A 16,253-nucleotide genomic window follows, 5' to 3' on the forward strand; every position below is an offset into this window, starting at 1 on the left:
ACTGCTCTGAAAAGTCCAGCCTTATGCTAACCTGTGGATTTTCCTTTCGAGTCATGGGGTGCACAAATTCTCATTCATCAAATGAAAAGGAAACCACTTCATCTATAAAATAAAATCCACTACCACTGTTCAGTTAATATGCCACAGAAGAATTCCAAAACTGATTCAGTTTTTCATTTAATGTCTGTGGTAATTTTTCATTTGGCCAGTGCTCCATTGGGGTGTACTCAATTTATGCATTTGTGTTCCACTGTCATTCTCTTAAAACAGTATGTTTTCAGCCAGAACTCTTTCCAAATATCTTCCAAATCTTTCCAATTATTGTGACATAGTGAAATAATTTGCTTATCCAACTTCTATAACAGAACAGATCTATCTTAATTTATCTTAATTTACATCAATCTATCAAGTATTGATTGAGAAATTTTTCTAATCAACATTAACAACACAAAACCAATAACACAAAAATATTTTTAAATAAAAAAATTCAACACAAATATTAATTATAAGAAAGCAATTCCCTGTTAAATTTAACAGGGAACAGTTTTTTTAATGGTATGACACGTTTACTAGAATTTATTTGTGAATTAAATGTATTTTCTCATCTTCTAAAGTCCTCCTCTAGACTACAGGTAAAAACACCCAAGTCAATGATCACACTGCACTGCTCAAACTTTAGTTTGATCAAACTAAAACATCTCTAATCTTGAAAAGGTCTGTAAAATGGAATTATTTCTTTTATGTCAAAATGTACTTAATTTTCATGTTGACTTGAGTAAGTTATAAACATTTTTTTTCAAGAGAAGCCTAGAAAATGCCTACAATTACAGGTTCTAGAAAATCCCAAACCATTATTTATCTAGAAAGAATCTAGGTAGAAATCTAGATAGAAAGTGTTCCAGTTTTTTCCTCCAAAACCAAACAGTCCACTGTGAGAATTAATATATTATGCAGAAAGTCTTCTGTTTTCCTTCTTTATACTAAGATATTATTCAAATAAGTGGCTCAGAATTGTCAGTAAATTTCCACCATAGCTGCCAGGAACATTTTTTTTTCAATGGAAGGAGTAAGAAAAACATTCACTGATAAAGAAATTTAAAAATTAATTTAAAATGGGACAATTTAAAATATTTTTGAAGTTCTGCCATGTGGTCCTTTTCCTGAAAAAGTTGCCAGTTTTGTGATTAAATTTGTAAAAAAAAATACTAAATGAAAACAAGTGATACCAAAGAAATTGCCACATATTTAATACATGGAAAAAAGAGATTTTTCTTATTTAAATGAAGAAACATCTACCTCTCCTTCCTCTTTTTTTTCCTCAGTCTTTCATCTCCTCTCAAATCTGAGTTAGAGGAAGTACGTTTTGAAATTAATTATTTTCAAAGAACTATACAAGGAGAAATAAAGACATTAATTTCACTCACTAACATAAGTAAATGTTTATACTTTATACTTTCACTACAACAATGGTGCTTCCTGCTCATCTCAAGAACCTTTTCCAAGTCTTTCTAAGGTTGTCAAAAGGGACATCCAGGAAAAGATATATCATAGGTATGACCCCAAATAACAGCCTCTCGAGTATCAGAATTTCCCTGAAAAGGCATTAATCCATGTTATATTTTCCTTAGGTATGAAGTTTTATTTTTACTCCTGAAGTTTATCAATTTTTCCTGAGCTTCAGTCTATAGCTTACTCCTATTTGATGCCCTATTTTATGAGCTTATTAATTTTTTTTCCTCTCCTCTTATGGTAAACATAGGAATTACTTTTTTGTTTTCTTCTTTCTCTTATTTCCTTCTAGTTCTTTGTTACATTCTTTCCTATTATTAGGGGGAGAATTACCATCATGGCATGACAAAACTGAAATATGTGCCTGGTGAATGACAAAAAAGAATAGTGAGAAAAGGTTAAGCTGCACTGCAATAAGACCACTTACTGATCCTCCTTACTTCCTTATATTTCTTCTCTTTAGCAACATTGGGGCCACACTGAGTGAACCAGCGCAGCTACAAATGGGGAGAATAACAAAACCTCAGAGTTCATGCAGCTTCCGAAATTTCTAAGGCCAAGATAACCCTTATTTTAAGTAAATGTGATCTCCTGAGCAGCAAAACTAATTTTTGTATAAATATAAATGTTTCCTGAGAACCTGATAACAAGAAAAGGAAAATAAAAATCTCCAAGCTGAACTTTGCTGACCTTAGTTGGCAGCCATCAGATCTCACTTCTATAAGGAAGCCCTACTGACAAATGGTAATCATTCTGAAACAGTGCCTCTCAAAACACAAAAAACCTTCCACAGTCATAGATCTCTTGAAATAACTTGTATTTCTTGTGTTTCAGTTTTCTTTATTTACTTGACAGTAACACTGTTATGGGCTCTCCCTAGACCTGCTTTGACATCACTTTGCCATCTTAATTTGACATATCACAACTGTCTCTGTTGTCTGACAAGTTCTTTCAGCATGAGGTTTTCTCATTGCAAGAAAATCTCCACAGACAAGAAGTATAAAAAGACTGAATCATAAAATTCTACACACCATCAAACAAAAATATGCTATAAGAGAACAGATATTTAGCAGATCTGAGGACCCTTTTTTGAAGGAGGTAAAATTTAACATAAAGTTGCACTGAACACAGTAAAGCTATACTAACTTAGTTCTTGCAAAAATAATCCCAGGTATATAGGGAGTTTGTTAATATCTAGGCAAATCAAGATAGATGGTTCATTCATGTTTATACTATAACATTTTTTCCCATCAAGAAAGGCTCTATAAACTGGTATATTTTTAAAATTCAAATGCAGCAGTTTCTCAAGTTAATTGAGTCTATACCTTTTGTGCAAGATTCTTTTTTTAAGCCTTGAAGGCATGGAAACAAGCAAATCCATATTCAACAGGATGAACTGAAGAAGTGCCTTTAAATCATCATGATCAGTAAGAAAATTTGGTAAATTTGGCCACTAATTAAAATGTTTCAGCTTGGGTCATAAGAACAGATAATAAATGGAGAGAAAATTAAGTAATATATATGGAAAAACTGTGACAAGCCTTAAATGAGATTAATTTTGTAAAGAACCTGGTCATAGAACTCAGACTACATGGAAAAGGATTATTTTACTATGTCTCATGAGAAATACATCTTTCAGGGAAATATCTGATACAGAGATGTTATTTGCACTCTATAGATTACCAGAGTTAGGTAGTTCTCTGGAAAACACTGCCGGTGTAATAAAGTAGATTGATTCCATTTTTAAGCCTTCAGAGGACAAGGGCTGGGGCAAATACCAGCCTAACTGTTTCAAGTCTAAAATCAGGCAGAGTCCCCTGCTGAGTTCTGAATGATGAATTAAGTGGAATAAGAACCAGAGAACCTCTGCCTGTGGAGAGCTTCAGTCACAGCATGAACATCCTGTAGATACTGAATACCATTTTGGCATACCACCTCGTTTTTCTTTGGACCTGGACAGTAGAGGAGAAAATAATAAGGGGGGAAAAGGTGGCTTTAAAAAAAATAAAAAAAAATAAAATTGTACAACTTTGTCCAGTGTTACCATTCAGCACTGCTGTATACCTGATATGATGAGTCCACCTACAGGCTGTATTACAGCAGTGCCTGCACATGTTAAGAACTTTCTCCAGGATATTTTAAAAATGATTGCCTTGAAATAACTTTAAATAGCTCTCGTGCTACAGGTTTGGCTTTTTTTTTTTTTTTTTGGTAGAAGGTTAGTAGGAAAACTCATTGAAAAAACATTTTCCAGTAAAGCTGAAAGTTAAAGCAAGAAGACAGAAACTGGATTACAAAAAAGATGGACTATCAAGGAGTGTAACACGGAGATGGACATCAGGGAGGGCATTTTTCTAGAATTCTAAGGCAAAAAGACCTGCTCTTTCTAGGCCCTTTGGCTTGCACTGGAATACAGGCCAGTAGCTTAAAAAAGAAATTTATGAGAAAGTGGCTAATACTGCTGAAGTAAATGGGACCCAGGGATCACAAACAACTAAATCATTTTTTTACTCTTCAAAGGCTCCAGTATTTTGTTCATTTCCTTATGTGGTTTAAAAGACCGGTGATTAGTACTCTTTGGTTCTTAATAATAAAAGTGTTATAATAGCACTTTCAACAATAATTTAGTAACTTCAAACATCTAGTGGCTTCTCCATTTTCAAGGATAAATTTCAGAGCTTCTTTCCAGCAAAACTGACTACTTTACACAGTTATTAGCTTTTATTTTCCTGAAGGCATGCATTTTTTATCAATTTTTTTCATCTGCACTCTCCTAACTACACTTTACAATTAGTCTCACAATTTCATTTTTTTTTCCTCCATTGTCAAAGCAACAGAAGAACCCCAATTTCTGTCTAATGGGAACTCTTCACATTTTGGATTGTAAAGACATCTTGAGTATTAATCAATGGAATAATGATAATATAATCAATGACATAAAATCTGAGTGCCAAAAACAATTTCTACCCTTAAGTTACACTGGGACCACACAAGTCAGAGACAGAGGAGAGGGCATGAGCAGTTAACCTCTGTTCCATAGTCTAATACATCTTAGTAAGTGTCCAACTCATTAGACAGGGATAGAGTGGCTCATATGTGTAATTAATTATTGGCAGGTTTACTTTCAAAAAGGTGCCAGATGCTATGCATTTCCTAGTTGCTATCTGGATCTCTGATCTATAATGTTTCCTGCCATGTTAAACATCTGTTCAGAACATACTTCTGCACATAGGAACTTCAGTAAATCAAGAGTTAAATCAAAATTGAATGAATGTGTATCCTCTTTCTGGTGTTTGTAATGATATCCTTTTAAAGATGTCATAAAGGAATATTATGTGAAAGAAAAATGTTCTGTAAATTGCATTTGGGTCATTATAGTTTGAAGATTTCAATGTGGATAAATAATAGAGACTTCTTTTGTGACACCTGCTCTTCAGTTGTCTGAATTGGCATCTGTCTTGTCACTAGTAGCCTACTCTAAAAAAACTTTGGAAGTATCAAAGGTTTGAACCTTGACTCTCTGGAGTAGGTGTAAATAAATAGGCAGATTTGAATGTGCATATAGCCCTTCAGCATTTCTTTGTTCCTATCATACAGTCTTCTGGAAAACTGGTGTTGTTTTCTGTCTGCATATGTGCCTGACTGACTGATGCTTTTACTAAAATCCATGATCAGTCCCAAAGTGTGTGCAGAGGCATGAGCACACTGTGGAGCTTTTCAGTCAGATACTAGGAGCTAATCATACCTACCACAGACAGAGAATTTCTTGTAACAAATTTCTGACATGCCTATAAATAGCATGTCAGTTTGAAATTCATGAATTTTCTCTTTTTCCTGCTTATGAATGGATTACAATGTGTGCAGGCAGGTTTTCAACCAGCAGCAATATTTTAAATTATATCTATCGGGGAATTTCATGCCCTGCTTCAAAATAACCTACGGTTTTCTTCATGGCAAAAACCTAATCTTGCAAATTGCTTACAGAAATTCTTAAAGTAAAAAAGGAAAACAAATTTATCGAAGAAAAGCACTATCGATAAATCATTATTAAAAGTGGGTTAATTTCAGACAGTAGTGCAATTTTTCTGGGAACTTTTTGCAAGTCTTTATGGTGAAGATAAAAAGGAATCTATGACTAGAAATCCTACTATCACAAATTCAGGAAAACTTTCTTACAGAAGACTGTAAGGAAATTAACTGGATTTAAGTGCACTGTGCAGCATTACCTGTTCCTAGACAGAGAAAAAGGTACACAGACACTTATGGCACACGGAAAGGAAGGAGTGGCATATGGCACAGCAAAGAAGTACATTATGAACTTAGCCTTGGAAAATCAATTCAGAGTTCTTGACCCAGTACAAACCAAATAATCCATAAGATTCCTCATCCTTACTGAACAGAGTGATCACATCCAGTGAGACACCTATTGCAAACGACACTGGCCTGACCTCTCGGCAGAGAGTTTTAACAATCACCTTGGTTTCTAACAGGGATGCCCTGATGTCTAATAAAGCTGAGTTCCTACTGCTCCCACAGTGCTGCTTTATCAATTGCTTTCCTACTCCTTATGCTGCAATACCCACAGTATTGTACCAACACAGTATTTTACACATTGCATGTGTACATATGAATACAAATTAATCAGGTGTGATTATTTTGAGTTACAATTCAGTTTTCCATTCTGTTATTAAACAATGATGGCATACCTCAAATAATAGTGCAGTGAAAATATTGAAGATGAGTCAGAAATACACCCTAACCCAAGATAAGGTATATTTTTTCTAAACAGATGTTTATATTTGGGAACACTGTATAAAAATAACAATTTTTAAGCAACCTCTGTTAAGCTGGCTGAGACCAGCCAACACATTGAAAAGTTATCAAGGGACTAAGAGGCTGATCCTCGTCACTCAGTAGAATCACCTAAGTTTCATGTTCTCAAAAAAATCAGATTAAAGTACATATACAGCTATGCAGTCAATTGCAAGAGCTCTTTGAAATCTGAGACCAAACTATAGCTGGCATGAGCATTACATGAGGCTTCCCTGAAAAGACAAATTAATTATGCAGAGAAAATGTCTCATACGAAAATGAGCTTCAAGGTAATGATTAAACAACTTCTTATATAAAAAAATGGAAATATTTTTTTATATAGACATACATGATCACACATATAAAAATCAGAAGACTTATTTCATAAAGTGACAAAAGCACCATCTTTGATACTTCAAGGGAAAATGATATATTCTTGACTGCATCTACAGTTAAGATGCATTCAGCTGCAGAAGAAGGAAAAACTGGTTTTTACTGATTTCTGCAGGTGGCTAGCTGACATTGCAGTACACCTGTCTATCACCAGGTGAACAAATGCAATCCTGACAATGTTAAAGTAAATTAAGGTTAATGCAGACTATCATTCTTCCCACGATGTGGCACAGAGAAAATGGTGATTCACATGCTCAGAAGTCACCAAGAAGCTCCAAAAGCATCCAGAAAATACATTACATTTTTCCTCTTGAGAAGCTGGATTGAAGACTATTTAGAAAGAATTTTTAAAATAGTCATAATGACTATGACTAGCATCAATCACAATAAATGAGGGCAAGCCCTACTAAAGTTTTCTAATCATATTTACCCTCATTAGGCATTTTGTTGATGGAAATGATAAGGCATCCTGTAGTATTTAACTTCTTTTTGATACAATGAACATATCAAGCTCCTTATAGTGTACTTCATACATCTGCAGTGTATGTATCATTCTTTAAGTGCTGACTACAGAACAAGATAGTGGGAGTTTAACCAAATTTGTGCACAGAAATGAAACCACCTCCTCATCTATTCTTCCAAGGCACTGGACACTGCCTCAGCAATGAGCTAAGGGAGCCAAGCATCCCAATTATTTTGCCAATTCCTCCATTCTCTGTTTAGTTTTGTATCTCATCTCCTAGAATCCTTAGGATGGATCTAAGTCTCTGTTTTTCCCTCCTAGAAGTTGGACTCAGCATCTGGCTGTGTTGAAATATGGCCTTTTCTTGAGTTTTGGTTAGTCCAGAAAATGATTCAACATATCTCTCCAATGCAATGCCTTTGTTTATCATATCTTCACCTAAGCACTTAGTTTTGTCAGGAACATTTCAACACTATAAAAAAGACTGTCAATAAAAATAGTAAAATGGGATGAAAAACTGGATTATAGAAATTTTAGCACCATGAATAGCTTAAGGTTTTATTTACATGCTGTTAATTTAATACAAATTTCAAAATAATAAAATTATTTATTTATTCCTTTTTCCTCTTACTTGATAATATTAATTTATTTATTTAGTTCAAAATATTGACTACATGCTGTGCTACAGACTGGTAGGGCAACTACCATATTTTTAGTTAGTTGGAAGAAAGCATGCCTGGACACACAAACTAAAATGTTTTGGATGTGCCAGAATAAGATAAAACAATGAGAGAATAATATGTACAGGGGAAAAAAGTTCTGCAAGAACATTAATTTTCCTACTTTACAGCATCTGTGCTCCTGAACACAGTAATACAAAGGTTGTGAAAAGTTTCTAAGAGAAACACAAAGGTCATGTTAAGCTCCAAAAAAAGTAAATTTTCCCCAGAAAGTATAAGGGATCTCTGGATTACCATAGTATCTAAAGGAAAATAGTTGTCCTGCTTTTCCTAATATAAAATTCAGTATTCTTCAAGAAAATCAGAAATTAATTCTGCCACAATTGGTGGATGCCACAGTAATGTCACACTTGAGGTTTTGGGGAGCTTTTAGAGTAGTGTCATTTAGCACCCAAGTTCTATCTGTGGTTTCCAAAGGAATGTTTTGGGCAATTTTTCAATTGTTTCAAGAAGCCTTCTGTCAAACACGATACAAAGCTAGTCCATCACCACCTCCACTGGATATTTTCATAGGGCCATGTGGTGAGTTAATGAGGAGGAACAGATCCTGCCCCTATCAGCGCAAAAACATTCTCTCCATCATCTGACTTTAATTGTGCCTGTATCAGACACATATCAAATGTACAGAAAGGAATTCATCAAAGATCCCTTGGAGAAGGGCTACCTGGCTGACCTCCTACCCAGCTCATGATACAGCAAAGTAAAAGCATCAGTGAAGTTTCTTTGGTACCTCACTCAAGAGAAGGGAAAGCATTCTATGTGACTGTGTTTCAATCATGGACATACTCTTACAGTTCCAGACACTCCAAGAATAGCTGTAGTGCAAATACTTCTACCCATCTGTGCTTGACAAAAAGAGGATATAGCTTTTCTTTCAGCTACAGATCAGATTACACATGCCTGTAACATTTTCACCTAAAAGCTAGAATGTTGTCATGCACTTTACATGGAGGGAATTTGCAGACCATATGGAAACTAGTTAGCGAAAACATATCTGTGCAAGTGTTAAATGGAACTCCACCATGAGCTCTGCTAAGCTCAAATATGTGACCTACACATATTGCGTGTTTGTTTCCAATTAGATTCTGTACGGGCAATTTTAACCTTTGCAACTTCTGTTCTCTGAGGCATTGGAAGAGCCTCAGTTGACAAACCACAGCAGTGTTGGGCTGGTTCTGGTATACTCTGTTTGAAGCTATTTGCATTCAAATGCAAAAAGGCTCCTTTTAACCCATCACTGACAATATTTTCTACTTATAAAATTCTGATTCTCATTTCTGAGAAGTTGATGAAACATTTGAAATTCAGTTGAGTATAAGATATCTTTGAAGAAAGAATTGGTTTTAGAAAAAGGAGCAAGTAACTATTTCAGTAATTAGTAATTTAGTAATTTTAGTAAAGAGATAAGGAATTTTACCATTAAGTATATTCTGCAATGTCAGATTACTACCTGATAGGGTTCCTCTGTCACCAGTCACATTTGGGAATTTACCAGAACAAGAAAAATTAACAATTTCTAGTATTAGTGACCTAAGTTTTTGGTCTTGACTGACAAGATCATTGCAGCCTGTTCATTTCAACTCAAATCAAAAGTTAAGAAGGCACTAAGACAGTAAGTATAATTTACTCAAACAATAGGCCAGCCAGTCTTCCATGGGACAGAATGATGATAAAGCATGATGTAAAAGGATATGACTTCAAGATTTTTCACCAAAGGTTTGAGGCAGCTGAACAAAAAGGTGAAATCACAACTAAGTTGTATATATATTTCCAAAAATATATTGACAACACCTATCATAAACCATCAGATATTCTGAAAAAAACTTGCATGATTAACCTGTTTTAGAAGTTTTAAAATGAATTTTGCTTTCTGCTTCCTTTTATTTTTTGCTCCTCAGCATGCAGTCAGCAACAAGACTGTACATTCTTACCAAATCTGAAAATGATTTAGCACTTCTTACACACATATGCACAAGAGCTCTAGGAAGACCCTCAGGAAAAAGCACTCAGCATCAAGGGTGTCTGACAGTATTCTGATTTTAGCAAAATGTGATAGGGGAAAAACTTCATACCATAAGGAGGTTTTGAAAAACAGCAAAGAAGGAAAGGTATTATTATGTCAAGCTTGAAAGTTGCTTCATAGAATGCAACAGGTATTTTTATGGTGATCAATTTGAAAGACAAGTGCTTTAAGACTTAATTTGAGAAAGTTTATTTGCTCCTTTTGATTCTTATAACTAAAACCTTTACATATAAAGTAACAAATTAAACCATTGCATATAAAAGTGTCAAGTTAATTACCACTTCCAGTAAAAAAGAAATCAAATTTCAATTATCAAAGCTCCACAGGAATTCTATACACTCTCATATCCTGAAAAACATCACTAAATCCCTCTTTTCTGAGTGATTACCTGGAGAGCACTTTCAAATACTTGAAGACTACCACTGGCTTTCAGTAAGGAATAACAGGAAATTTCTCAAAGTAAATCAGGTACTAGAATAAGAGAGAATTTGAAATTCTCTTTCAAAGGCAACTTAACTAGGCAATAATTCAGTTTAGTTGAAAAAAAGAATCTCATAGAGGCAATGAAGAAAGAAAAGAGCAGAAGTACACAGTGACTATAAAAGCAACTCTGAATCCTCTGTTGGGAAGAAAAAAAGCCCAAGAATTTTAGAGGTGGCAAAGAAAAATTCAAGTCCTGCAGTGTAAAGATCTATGGTGTGTTTGGATTTTTTTACTTCCCAGATTGCTATTTCAATATCTTGGGAACAAAGGACTGCTTTTTAGAAATCAGGAATGAGAGAGTGACTGAAGAGAGGGTTAGATATAACATTAAAGAAAAATGACGGAAAGGACAATACTTGTTTTGGAACTCAGTGTTTGGTTTGAGAACGTTTTCTGATTCTGAATTGTGTGGCTAAGCTATAGATGGGGCAAAATATGGAATGACACTACAAGCCATTATCAGAAACATGCTACAAGCCAGAAACAATTCAACAAAACATGTTTCTCTCTGGATAAGCAGTGAGATTAAATACTGCTGTATAGTTGTGAGATTCCTGTGACCTCTAGTGTTTCAGTCTTTGTCATATTCTGGAACAGTTATAGATTTGTTCATGCTGTGGATCTGACAAAAAGACAAAATCAGAATGACTCAATGAATGATTGAATGAATGATTCAATGAAGAATTTTTTTAATCAGTGAAAGAACTCAGGTAAAACCAAGACAATTTTAGTCATATTTTATAAAACATATAGTGCAATTAATCAATTGCCAAATGGAAAAGGATAATACTGCTACAAATTTTGCAACCAACTTCACTGAAATAAGAGAGTTAAGAAAGTAGCCCATAAATTATCTTACAGTTATCTCAATGTGAGTTTCAGACCATTAATTTAGGTGTCATTAAGTGAGAAGAGCAACTTATTCACAAACTATTAAATTAACAATAAAAAATACCTGAAGCTGCTGAGTATTACTAAGCTACTACACCATCCCTTAGTATTATTAAACAATAAGAAGATGAAAGAAGAAAAGGGTCTAGAAAATTTCAGTTACAAGATGTAAATATTTCTAGTAACAAGAGCCAACACTACGAGATGTAATCATGGAAATACCATAGAAAAACTGTACACCAATATTTAGATAAAACACATAGAAGATAAAACACAATAGAAGGGGGTTTGGAATTTGAACACAAAGCTGTGTTTTTTCTGTGTAGATCTTTACATACTATAAGCCTTGTCAGGAGACCTTTTCCTCTCAGTGAACAGCAATTGAGATCTGTGTGTCAGAAAAATCCTGCAAGGAAAAAGTTTACTTGGCTGAATATACTCCTCTGAATACATGACCTGGGAGCAGTGCATGCTCATGAAAATCCTCCCTTCTCTATTTTAGCTGCATTAGTACTGATTCATTACTTTCTTCATGAGCTTGCCATATTTGCACGTTCTGTGTAACTTCTACATTACTTCCTGCCTCCTTTGTGAGGCAAATTTTCTAACTATGAAGTAGTGCTTGAAATTGGTCAAGGATACTTTTCTTTAAAATTTATCAGTGTTTATTCCTCCTCTAGGGACAGCTCTTTATGTGTCTTTGTGAATCCAATTGACCTGCCTCAGACAAAAACAGCCCTACCAAATACAGATATGGGCATCAATAACGTTGGAGCATGGTCTTCTTCCTACTTTCTTCTGTGGGAGTGGTTTACACTTTTTAATTGTATTTTCACTAGCTTCTCAAAGTCAGGCTGAAGCACTGAATTATTCTGAGGAGAGAAAGGCAAACTATAGGGAGTATTTCGTGCGAGGATGTACCATTACACAGCATCTCAGGGGAACAAAAGGGTACAAAAGCTATCACTTTTAACTTCTTTAAATGCAATTAAATGCAAAGAAGTGAAATCACAATGCATTAACAACTGAGTAATTCATTTATCAAAAATAGTTATATAAAGTCTAGTGAAAATAAAAAATTTTTCATGTTGAATTAATAATATCTACAATAATACAATCTCATAGCAGAACAGTACCTTCAATCAACAGCTCTTGTCCATGGCTACCCAATAATGTTCGAGATAGGAAAGGGGCAAAATCAACAAAAATTTCTCGCAGGAGAGGGGCCACCTTTTCTAAAGCTCTTTCAAGCTTTGCAGTGATACTGTGGAAAAAACAGAGACCATGATTGTAAGTACACTTCACAACAGAAGTAAAATTATGTCAAATCACACCTGTTTTTAAAAGTTTCTGTAAGCTTCTTTAGGAAAGAGGATGATCATATTTTGATTAAACTTTACAGTTTTTAAATGGCTTTAAGTAAATGGAAATGTCATGTCAGAGTCAGCAGTGTGTCAGCCTCATAGATTCCACAGTATTTGCAGAGTACTCCAGAACAAGTAAATTTTTTTTATTTCAAATAATTTTTTATTTCAAATAAATTTCAAATTATTTTCAAATACAGTCTGGTTTTGTCCTCTCCAGTTTAACGCAGGTCTTTGTTCGCTCAGGAGAGGTTGCGTGTCTCCTTCCACTTCCTAGTTCTCCATTACCAAACTGCTTACTTTCCAATATATACTGGCATTATTGAATAAAAGAAATAAACCAGCCAGATGAAAAATTACTTTAATGAAGTATTAGTGGCTGGCATAGTTTGAACAAGCTAGACCCTTCAGTTGAAAAGTTCAGACTTTTTGGTGAAGTGCTATTTTAGTATAAACATCCTTGGTACCCAAAAAGTACATACATGGTAGCACATGTATAGCTACAGTAATGCACATGAAATGAGTTATTTTTTTACAGTAATTTGGGGAGAGAAATTGTAACTAATATTAAAAGATAGAACTTGTGTACCTCATGTTTTCAGCTGAATCCTCTGGCATTGGAGCAACAGTTTGGACAGCTGGCAGATTTTTGCTGGTAGCACCATTCACAAAGCTGGATGACGAAGAGGAAGAAGAAGATCCTGAGTCTACTGCACCTGTCCCCCAAAAAACACAAACCTTAATTCAGTCTTAAGAAAGAAAACTTTTAAAATAGTTCTTGTATTATTAATCTACTCCTAAGTAGGGAAATGTTATTTTTTGTAACATAGTGAAAACTTTTCTATATGGTTATCAAAAAAATTAATACCTTAACTTTGCTGGTATAAAAATAATAAATTTGAAATCTATTGAAAATCAGGCAAAATAAATCCTTATCACATTTCCACTATTCCCAAATTATATTCAAAAATTGAAAATAATTTTACATCATACTGTAAAGCAAGATCTTTCCAAAATAAAGGTGCACTTAAGATGAGCTTGAGAATAAAATTTTAAATATTTCTTAAAATATATTTATATATGCACACTTGGCTGCCCAGTTGCAACTACAGGCAGAAACTAAAATAGAAATTTAAAAAAAATACAGGGAAAATAGAAAATGTACATCACTTCAGGAAGTAATGGGGGAAATTGGTGTCTGAGGAGTATGACGATTCTAATTACAATTTTTCTGTTTCCTTCCTTGAGTCAAGGAGAATTGTAAGATCTTAAAAGTAAGGAGGGCAGTGGGGGCATCATTTCAATGGGTTGTGAACAGCTGCCCAGAAAAAAAAGATGCACACAGAGCATACATTTATACTTTTAAGTGATCTGGGTCAGAGCTAAGGGCTAAACTTAGACTCTGGATGCCAATCTATCATGTTTGCTGAAATGGTGCTGTGAGTTCAGCCTCTCTGAAGCAAACCAGCAAAGGCTCAGAGAGGCCATGAACAGTGAGAGTGCTGTGATAAATGCTGTCCCTGTTCTGCACAGTCCTTCTGCAACATATCACTGCAGGAGAGGTAGCTACAAACAGTCTTGTACTTGGAGTTCAAAGCCTGAGGGACTGCAATGCTACCAGAGATGAGGCTGACAGGCAACAAGATTTATCCAAGTTAGCAATGAAGAGTGAGGAAGCCCAGTTCAGAGATCAATGACATTATTCTGGCCATTTTCAAAACCACTATTTATTAACGCCCTGTTAATGGTCAGTTTTAGCAGTTGTTACATCATTGCATTCAGTTTTTTTATATTTTTCAGTTTTTTTATATTTTTTATATGTAATATTTTTATATTTTATATTTTTTCAGTTCCTACAGAGATCTACAAGGCATTTATGGTTTCTTAACTGCTTAAGTAGCCAGCCAGCAGTGAAGTAAAGGGTAAATGCTGGTAAATGTGAAAAATACTCAGGCAGCAGGAATGATTAATTGATTGATTGATTGAATTTATCTTTAGATATTTTTTACTAATAAAAGAAGGCAAAGATTGGATTTTTGACCAGATCATTTAAGAACATTTAAGTTCAACACACTATCAAAATGCAAGCAGGATTTAGTGGTCTTGCTGACACTAAAGTGTAGCTGGTGAGGTTCAGGATTTACACTAGGAACTGATTTAGGCAGTTTTTTAATAATGGGACTGGGAGATAGGTTGTGGCTTACACTGTGTGTTCTGTCTTGGATTAAATACAAATTTGAAATGCACCCAAACACACTGAGAAACACAAAACTATAAGGTAGGCTATCTGTGCCAACCTAGAAATCACAGCAACTTAACTGAGAATAGGATATCTTAAGAAAGATTAAGCCTTCACGTATATATATGTCTCTGTGTGTGCATTCTTGTATTTATTAATTTTAAAATTCATATATATATAGGGAATACAGATTTTTATTTTTTATTCCCTTTCAAAATGAAATTTCCTTCATTAAGGTTGTTTAAAAATGCAGTTGCTAAATTCAACCAGCTAGGCTTCCAGAAGATTGAACAGACCTAGAACTATTAGATTAACATAGAAGTAAGAATCAGGATATGAATTACAGAAATCCAGCCTAAGAAACTATAAAGCCAGCTTCTTACATAAAAAGATGAAGGAAGAAAACCTATCTCCCCATAGATGCATTCACAGCACTAAAGGACTTGAGTAACATACATCTCATTAAGTCATGACATGACATTGACTGTGACAGCAATGGCAGATGGAATGTAAACACCGACTATAACCCATGAATAACTGAAAAAAACCACCTTTCACCTAAGTCCAGCACAGAACATACCTTATAAATTGTGCTACCCATCACATAGATATGACTGTATTTCTAGAGTATCTGTGACATACTGTAAAAACAACTGTAAATAGGTTTGGGGGGACATCTAGTGTTTCTAAAAAATTGCATTCTGTTTTCTATTTCTCATAGGAAAAAAAAAAAAGGTACTGTTCAATTAAATTCTATACACTATTTTAAAATAATTAATAACATAGATATTTCATAGATTAGAAATATATAAACCAGAAGGTTTTTAGATAGTCTGTATGTCTCAAAAACTGATTTACATGAGTCACTGTTTTGACTATCATAGGCATAGCTTAATTAAAAATGGCAAAATGAACATTTTAATATAATATTTATTTAAATATTTTCAATGGGATACTACTTTTTTTAACAGTCATTAATATGTTTAGCATTTCTAAAACATTGATATAAAACTTAAATCTTCAAAAATTCAAATCTTCATATAATGCTTTATTATAGAATTCAGTACATATATAATTCTAATTAAACCTCATACTTGTTGAAATTCTATTCAATCAGTACTTCTCATTGAATCAAGCTAATCCATAGATTAGGATCAAAAAAAAATCATAAAAGAAAAAAGAAACTGTAAGATCTGTCAAAAAAGGAAGCCTTTAATCCACAGTGCCATAGTACCACGGCTTTTGCAATACTGCCCTCTACTAAGAACAGTAGTGGGGAAATGACTGATTTTAAAATACAATTAGTTACAAACATGAGCTACTACATTCCAGCCAA

General features: G+C 34.2%; 1 protein-coding gene across 19 annotated transcripts in view; it reads right to left on the bottom strand.

The window, feature by feature from the left end:
- Window positions 1-16,253, bottom strand: part of NBEA (neurobeachin) — a 460,255-nt gene that overhangs the window by 256,561 nt on the left and 187,441 nt on the right. For all 19 annotated transcript variants that reach the window (XM_086881592.1, XM_086881590.1, XM_086881589.1 and 16 more), the window contains 2 exons: window positions 13,268-13,394; window positions 12,451-12,578 (listed from right to left, as the gene is read on the bottom strand). In XM_086881592.1, coding sequence (XP_086737718.1) covers window positions 12,451-12,578; window positions 13,268-13,394 — 255 coding nt within the window. The remainder of the gene's footprint in view (window positions 1-12,450; window positions 12,579-13,267; window positions 13,395-16,253) is intronic.

Source organism: Cyanistes caeruleus, chromosome 3 (assembly GCF_971803275.1).
Source record: "Cyanistes caeruleus chromosome 3, bCyaCae1.hap1.1, whole genome shotgun sequence".
Taxonomy (NCBI): Eukaryota; Metazoa; Chordata; class Aves; order Passeriformes; family Paridae; genus Cyanistes; species Cyanistes caeruleus.